The sequence below is a fragment of the Cervus canadensis genome, chromosome 1, assembly GCF_019320065.1.
Source record: "Cervus canadensis isolate Bull #8, Minnesota chromosome 1, ASM1932006v1, whole genome shotgun sequence".
NCBI classification, from domain to species: domain Eukaryota; kingdom Metazoa; phylum Chordata; class Mammalia; order Artiodactyla; family Cervidae; genus Cervus; species Cervus canadensis.
Genome location: NC_057386.1, coordinates 77,502,888 through 77,511,371, shown reverse-complemented (window position 1 = coordinate 77,511,371; position 8,484 = coordinate 77,502,888). Strand labels below are relative to the sequence as shown.

The 8,484-nt window shown below is 40.4% G+C and overlaps 1 protein-coding gene across 2 annotated transcripts; it reads right to left on the bottom strand.

The window, feature by feature from the left end:
- Positions 1-361: 361 nt before the first annotated feature.
- On the bottom strand, positions 362-7,218 carry LOC122454524 (membrane-associated guanylate kinase, WW and PDZ domain-containing protein 2-like). 2 transcript variants are annotated; one of them, XM_043489113.1, is made up of 3 exons: positions 7,049-7,218; positions 1,154-1,373; positions 362-749 (listed from the first exon to the last, which is right to left on the bottom strand). In XM_043489113.1, exons 1-3 carry the CDS (start codon positions 7,174-7,176, stop codon positions 573-575), a joined length of 525 nt encoding a protein of 174 aa, XP_043345048.1. In that variant the 5' UTR covers positions 7,177-7,218; the 3' UTR covers positions 362-572. The 2 variants fall into 2 exon arrangements, with proteins under 2 accessions (XP_043345048.1, XP_043345126.1); XM_043489191.1 differs by having other exon boundaries at positions 1,154-1,367.
- Positions 7,219-8,484: the final 1,266 nt, after the last annotated feature.

Sequence of the window (8,484 nt, the reverse complement as noted above, 5' to 3'; positions counted from 1 at the left end):
AGTTATGCATCAACTAGATGCCTCAAAGTAACTATTATATTAAAAATCTACCCTTAACTTACACTTTAACTGGAAAATTTTTGGCTGCTACCATTTTAAGGGCAACATGTATCCAAGAAGCTTCATCCCCCTTTCTCCTGCTTCTTTTTGCCCAATATCAAACCCAAAGTCAGTCAACTCAAAAGAAATATTTCCAAAGAAAAACAAAACCATGTGAAGAAAAAAACACGATGCTAAAAATAAATTTCAAAAGATTCAATCTCAAATCCTCAAACCACACAAAAGATTATGGAGCCACATTTGCATTTCAAGGTATCTCTTAGGCTTGTTTACTTTGTCCATTTTCTTTAATTTGCTTTTTTAGAGAAACATATATGTAAACCATCATACTGAGAGTTGTCAATTAGAAGCCATTAGAAAGAAAATGAGAGATAAGTCTTAAACAATGTTTGGCCAAACCTTTAGAATACTGGACTGTGAAATGGAAAGAAGGCAACATGTACATCAAGTCAGTTTGCTTAATAGTGGGCTTTAGCACTGAATCAATACCACAATAGGCATTTCTTTCAGAATTAAGCAATTCTACAAAAAGAGAACATTCTTACCCTCATCCTTCCATTCCTTATTGCTGGCCCATCTTCTGCTAATCTCAGCACATACAAATCCATTTTGTACTCCCTTCCTCCACGAATGCTGAATCCAAATCCTTTGGCTCCTTTCTCCATGTCCACAGTGAAATAATCAAAATCCTTTGGGGTTGCGGAGAAATGGAATAAACAATTGTTTAATATCAGAGAAGCTTCTGCGGTCAGTCCCTCTGTTCTCTCTCATAGTTACTGGGATCCAACTGACAAGATATCATGAGGAGTAATCTGTCTTCAAGACAACATTCAAAAGGTTTGAGCAGATCAGAACAGTTTCCTTGGTCATTAAAAGAACTGCTGCGTAGCTTGTGGACTTTAGTTCTTATCCATTTATGTGGAAAACATGTAACTATTGCACATAGGCCTCAGTGGTATTATCTCTCTGAATTTTCTCATTCACTGCTGCTGAGCACCATAAATAAATGCACCAGAGTTGCATGTGTTTGTGTGAGAATTATAGGTCTGCTGATCAGAAAAATGAAACAAACATGGTGGGGTCTTTGAGGTACCTGGGGCTGCCTGTAGTCTGACAGCGGGAACTGCCTGGTGTCTGGGGAGTGCTGCCTGTAGTCCAGGAGCGGAGGCTGCCTGTAGTCCACGGGTGGGGGCTGCGGGTAGTCCCCTCCTGGGGGCTGCCTGTAGTCCAGTGGAGGCTGCCTGTAGTCCGTGAATGGAGGCTGCCGGATGTCTGGTTTCACATCTTGCCTCGCTTTTACTTCTGACCTGTAACTAAATGAATGGAAATGATACTTGCTTTGGTATCTCAGGATTCTAAAGAGATTAGAATGACCTTAGGACCTCCAAGCATGTAAAGGCCATACCTCTTGGTGGTTCTTTTGCATATTCAGGATTACAAGAAGATTAAATAAATGATAAGCATTATTTTAAAATCTTTGACAAATGCCATATTATATACTTTTCACTTGGCCGCTTAAGAAATCAAAGTAAAAGTGACGGTCAATCAGAACTTTGTGAAAAAGGACTCGTGGATCACCTTCTTTGACTTGGCTATTTAAAAGCTGTGCCACTGCAGCTTAACTCACATACTTAACTATATGTACCCAAACATCAGTCTGAATTAACATCAGTAAACCCTTTGAATTTTTCTTTCTCTCTCTCTCTCTCTCACACATACACAGCATTCATTACTTCATGAAAACACAACTTAAGTGATCTCTAAATACCCTGTGCTGTGTGCTTAGTCTCTGAGTCATGTCTGACTCTTTGTGACCCCATTGTAGCCCACCAGGCTCCTCTGTCCACAAGGATTCTCCAGGCAAGAATACTGCAGAGGGTTGCCACGCCCTCCTCCAGGGGATCTTCACAACTTAGGGATCGAACCCAGGTCTCCTGCACTGCAGGTAGATTATTTACCATCTGAAACACCAGTGAAGCCCTACAAATATCTAATTAAAGGTTAGTTTAACCTGTTAGCTTGCAGAATTTTTAGTATCTTACAGAGGTTAAAGGAGTGAAAGTAAAGTATAATCACTAACTACAAATCAGGGAGAAAGTCACTGTTCAGTTCAGCTCAGTCGTGTTTGACTTTTTGGCAAAAGAGGCCAAAACTAGTTTTTTAGTTCTGTTTTGTAGATTCAAGTTGCTCTAAAATGAGGAGTTTCCAGGTCCCAAAAGGGCTAAAGCAGTCAATGCCTACCATTATGGGATCATTAACGAGACAAAGCAAAAAAATTATTACCATGTATAGAGGCTACTGAACTCCATAGTTCATTGCCAATTGCCAGAACAGTGTTCTACATAATGAGTTACTTAGGGATATAGGTCAATTAAAAAATACATTCTGTATAACAATAATTTTATCTAGAGTTAATATGGAGGATTTGAGAAAATGTTTAGCAACAAGGAAAAACTCATATGTCTCAGGGAAATGGGTTCAAACCAGCAGAATTTTTACCTCTCACCATCTAAGACTAGATGAGTTCTGGTTTTATTTGTTTTTTTACTGACTTATGGTCTGATGAGTATTAAATATTTTAAAGAATGTCTCACCTGAACAACTGCCATTAGTGTAATCTAAGATTTGTTGAGGACACACTGACTGTAAATGGCAGTAGATGTGTTTTTATTTGGGGCTTTGAAGGGGGTTAGCAATGCAGTTACTTTAATAAAGGGTTAAGTAGTTCCCATTAGTTACTTAACTAACAGAAGTGACACTTTCCTTTTGCAAGATGCATAATTCAGGCTTTGCTTTATACTTCAGCAAGCTGTCCACTCACCTACTGAGAGTGTGCATGCTGAGAACATAATTATTTAAAAGAAGCTTTGAAAAAGACACTTAACTATGCAAATGCATGAATTAAACAAAAGGAATTAGATGGTGACATTCGTTGGTGGGTGTTGGTTCTTTTCTAGAAATTGTTTGCTTGGTGGTTTAGATGTCACATTGTTTCAAGCTATAGCACAGTCACTTTATTTTCATTATGGCTGTGGTGCTGGTATGAAATATCCATTATGAGCTTCCTTTCCAACCAGATGTGTCATGAAGTACAGCAAAAGAGGGTGAAATGTTAAGAGTCTCCCCGGAGCCTAGAAATAGGGACAGTTAGAACCTGTAACAGCTGTCACCCAAGCCTGCCTCTCACCATTCAAATTTCATTCGACAGTGCCATGTGTCGGGATTTTACATTGAAGAACAACTGAAGAATTCTCTAATAAGAAAAATACACAGATTTTTATGAGTATTGCTAACTTTTAAGTGAACGACATAACAGTTAGGGCAAAAGTTGTTACTGTGAATTTGTGAAACAGTTTATTTTAAGGAAAATTCAGGATTATTATTATTATTTTTCAAAGTCTCTTAAGAGTTCCCTTACTTCATCAGTTCAGTCGCCCAGTCATGTCTGACTCTTTGCGACACCATGGACTGCAGCACATCAGCCTTCCCTGTCCTTCATCAGTTCCTGGAGCTTATTCAAACTCATGTCCATTGAGTCGGTGATGCCATCCAACCATCTCATCCTCTGATGTCCCCTTCTCCTCCCACCTTCAATCTTTCCCAGCATCAGGGTCTTTTCAAATGAGTCAGTTCTTCACATCAGGTGGCTGAAGTATTGGAGTTTCAGCTTTAGCATCAGTCCTTCCAATGAATATTCAGGACTGATTTCCTTTAAGGATGGCCTGGTTGTATCTCCTTGCAGTCCAAGGGACTCTCAAGAGTCTTCTCCAACACCACAGTTCAAAAGCATCAGTTCTTTGGCTCTCAGCTTTCTTTATAGACCAACTCTCACATCCATACATAACTACTGGAAAAACCATAGCTTTGACTAGACAGACCTTCGTTGACAAGTAATGTCTCTGCTTTTTAATATGCTCTCTAGGTTGGTCATAGCTTTTCTTCCAAGAAACAAGTGTCTTTTAATTTCATGGCTGCTGTCACCATCTGCAGTGATTTTGGAGCCCCCCAAAATAAAGTCTGTTACTGTTTCCATTGTTTCCCCATCTATTTACCATGAAGTGATGGGACTGAATGCCATGATCTTAGTTTTCTGAATGTTGAGCTTTAAGTCAACTTTTTCACTCTCCTCTTTCACTTTCATCAAGAGGTTCTTTAGTTCTTCTTCGCTTTCTGCCATAAGGGTGGTGTCATCTGCATATTTGAGGTTATTGATATTTCTCTTACTGATGGTAGTTCCCTTACTTATGAAAGGATAACCTTTGTAGGTTGTATACTAGTATAACTCTTTGTAGCTACTAATTACATTATTAAAGAGACTTTAGAGATGATAAAACCAGATTGCTAATGGTAAATTCTAGGAGAATTTTATGGTATAAGTTCCAGAATCAAAAAATGCTGCTCATGTGGTAGGGGATATTATGGTGGGATTTTGCCTCATGTGGGTCTTTCAAGAATTGCTTCCAGTCTTCAGCATCGAGTGTACAAAGTCTCTGAAAGAAGTCAATTTCTAATGCTTTCCACTGACCTTGATATTTAAGACATGTAAATAATGATTGCTTTTGCTGGGAAGGTGAACTCTGCTATTTATACTTAGTTTTTGAATATATTACACAAGGGCTCCTCACTGTTTTCAAAAAATGCTTTTCCTTGAGCAATGTTTTGCTTCTATCAAAATTATTTTGTTTCCTGAGCACACACCAAAAGGATGTTAAGAGAGAAGTGAATAGAGGTGTGCAGCATGTCAGGAGAAAGCCAATTCAAGAGTAAATAAGACAGGGTAAAATATTCACTTCTTCTAACTCATATAAGAAAATTTGCAAGCAGATTGTCATTTTATTTTATCACACTTTAACATGGAAACTGGCTCAATTTGACATGGAGGTGGGCACTTGTACAAACGAACTAATAGGAAATTCATACTGTGCTTGGCATACAAGTTGCCTTGCAGACATCTGTAGCCTGATCTAGAAAAAGGCAGAGTTTCTCTCTGATACCATGAACATCTTGAAATGAACCTAGAAAAATGGTTCTAGAAAAACGGTTCAGTGAGATTTTAGAATTATTTCATTCATTTGGAAAAGATCCACCTACTGGCAATCAAAAAGTTAAGCCAGGAAACGTGAGTCTCAGGAAAAGGGCCCTGGAATTGGAATGAGCACATTCCAGACATTTAATGTTACTGAAGCAAAAACAGCTAAGAATCCTGGGTAAATCTGTTAGTAATCTATAAAACAAATTGGATCAACCTGTTAATCCCAGAGTTAGGAAATATTTTATCCTGAAGTCAGGCAAAAAACAAACAAACAAAAAAACATCCAAAGGCTGCTGTTTCTGTGACAAGGGCTGAGTCCCTGTTGTAACTAGTAGCTGATGGGGACAGGGCAGTGGCCTCTCCCCAGCGCCATTCTCCCCGCTAAACTATTACACTCCAGCGATGAGATTACCCACCCCTAGGCCAGAAGCAAGAGCCTGATTCCAGCAAAGTCTAATCCACAAAGGGAAGATGGAATTGTGTCTGGGAAGCTAACTGACAGAGGCAGAGCCAAGAAGCAGGGGCGTCTGATGCTGGCTCAGGAACTGCAGGAGCACTTGGATCCCTCCTCCAAAGTCTAAAATGAATCCTGGGGAAAGTCAGTGTGATCTGTCCAAAGCATACATGGTGAAAGCAAGCACATCAGGGACTTATTACCAAGGCACCCAGGACATACTCCTCTTATGGACTCTTGGATTCTTGCCTCTGTATCATTTACTCTTTGGGGCTTAGTCTTTGTTCTTCTCTGGGCTATATTAAAACCATACACAGCAGAGGACAACAGACATCTACTTCTCTAAGAAAGGAAATGGGAGAAATCAGAATAGGACTGGGCTTCATGGAAAGAACACTTGTGGCACAGGGAAAATATTTGCTTTGCAACATTCTGAGTGATAAACCTAGAGAGTTCTGGGACTCAAAAACTGGGTCTCACTTCATCTTCACTAACAGGGGAGGCAGGAGATGGGTAGCAGATGTTCACGAAAAGGACCAGTGAGGGTTTTGTTTTCAGAGATATTCCTGTGGGTTGTTCTATTTTTCTCCTTTGAAAGGGTGAAAACAACATGGGAACATGTCCTCATCTCTTTCTTTAATGGCTCCACCTAATTCAGGCTCCCTGTTACACACAAGTCTCAATAGGAAGACAGCATTGATTTTCTATGGCATCCTTTTATTATGGAAGTTCATAGCACCTGATCACATTTGTTCATGATGTGAGATGGAAGGATCTCATTAGACTGTTGGTAGGTGGACATAAAGTAAAATGCAGTGAAAACACTAACCTATATTCATGCTCACAAATTCTTCAGCATTTCCCCCTCCATGCCACTGTTATTCTCTGGGCCATCAGCGACTTGGTGGACATTGCAGCCACATCTAACCACATTCATCTCGATCAGCCTCCAGTCTGCTCTCTAAGGGGCCAACTGAGAGAGAGTCTTGCAAAGCTAATCCAAGGATGTCAGTCCTAAGCTTAAAATCCTCCAAAAACCTCTTTGCTACACTTAAGATAAAGATCAGAATCTATAACATGCCTACAGGACCCTTTAGGGTGGGTCCCCACCACCCATGCTCCCTCTCCCTCACCCCTGACACTGGCTTTATTTCCTCCCTCATGCTTGCATGCTCCCTCCTGCCCAAGGGTCTTACTGCATGCTACTGAATACTGTAAATATTACTCTCTTTAATGTGCTCTTCAGCTAGCTAACCCCTTACTTATCTGCAATCATGCACTGTTTACTCAGGAAAGCTTCTCTTACTGTGAAGGACAGACATCTACATTTGCTAACAAAACTATGTTTATAACACGTACACAATCTCAAAATCACACAAAGGTGCACATGGTAATTTTTACTTTTTGAAAATCTCTCTCCTGCCTGCGTTCTGTCCTGTCCCAAACTCTCTCCTTATACTTTCCTCATTATTCAAAATTAGAAAAAACAGAGGAAACTTTACCTATTTTCATGTCCTTGAGGCTGAAGTGGCTGAGGCGGAGCTGGCTGGGTGATGGGACTGTTGGGGGTGGCTGGGCTGGGCTGGGCCAGAGGACTCTGCTGGGCCAGGGGGCTGTGCTGCTGGGCCATGGGGCTCTGCTTTTCTGAGCCGGGTGCTGAAGCAGGGCTGTTGAGTTCTGCAGTGGGAAACCAAAGAGGCAAATGAAGTCAGGCTGGCATTTGATAAAGGGCAAGAGGTGGCCAGAGATGGTTCCTCTGCCTCCTCACATGACTCAAGGCTATGGTTCTTGCAGTTTCTGTTAGGCTTTAAGATAACAGCTTAAACTTAGCAAGTTCTAATACGCTCCTAGAATTAGTATTCTTTCATAAATGATAAGGCTGCTGAACAAGGTTATGAACAAAAATCTCTCGTCCTTTGTCAGAAGAAAAGATTACGATAAAAAGTATTAAAACTACGAAAAATAATTCAAAGGACTCTAAAATATATTCTACTTATTCTAGCATTACTTGTTGAAGCAAAGTGTTTCAGCCATTACATTTTGGTTGTAATGAGAAGTCCTACCAGTATCCTAAAGTTTGGATAAGGAATTAACCGCAAGAAAACAAAATGCTTTTCATAATCCTTTCTTCAGTTCCTTGTTAGTCTTATTTCCTAATAACCCTCTCTGCACTCCATTTCTCCAGAAAGAACATTCGACAGAGGAAAGTTAGTAAGTTGTTCTTTGTTAAAACTGCTTCTTGGTCTTTCTTGTTATAGCATCAAATTTTCATCTGAAATTATCTCTCTGTGTTGGACTAAGAGCAGGAGAGACACATTTCATACAGGAAAAGGGAGAAGCAAATCAGGTTTTTGAAACCAATTTTGCTTGAAGTTGACTCCTGTTGAATATTTTATACATAATGTTGTCTGCATATAACAGGTTAAAATGGTTATTTTTTTTCCTGGGTGACAAAAAAGTGATATATTAGTGTTCCCTTATAAACCACTTTCCTCTTTCTTTGCTCCCACCCTACATTTAAAATTTTATTTTCCACCTGTATCAGCCTCGGCACCGTGGACACTTGGAGCCAGAGGATTCCACGCTGTGGTGGGCGGCCCTGTGCTCTGTAGGATGAGTACAGAGGAGCATTCTTGTCCTTTCCCCACTGGAGAGCAGGAGCATCCCCACCCCAGACATGACAACCAACAAGGTCTCTAGGCATCTCCAAATGCCCCCTGATGGGACAAGATCATCTCTGCTGAGGACAGCTGTTTTTTTTTTCAATTTTTTTATTAGTTGGAGGCTAATTACTTCATATTTCAGTGGGTTTTGTCATACATTGATATGAATCAGCCATAGATTTACACTTATTCCCCATCCCGATCGCCCCTCCCACCTCCCTCTCCACCCAATTCCTCTGTGTCTTCCCAGTTCACCAGGCCCGAGCACTTGTCTC

Excerpts from the sequence above, each read along its gene's own strand:
- LOC122454524 (XM_043489113.1), bottom strand. The coding sequence starts at position 7,176 with ATGGCCCAGCAGCACAGCCCCCTGGCCCAGCAGAGTCCTCTGGCCCAG. Across the intron at positions 1,374-7,048 it reads CCTCAAGGACATGAAAATAG|TTACAGGTCAGAAGTAAAAG; the intron begins GTAAAGTTTCCT and ends CCATTCATTTAG. Across the intron at positions 750-1,153 it reads CAGACTACAGGCAGCCCCAG|GATTTTGATTATTTCACTGT; the intron begins GTACCTCAAAGA and ends GCAACCCCAAAG.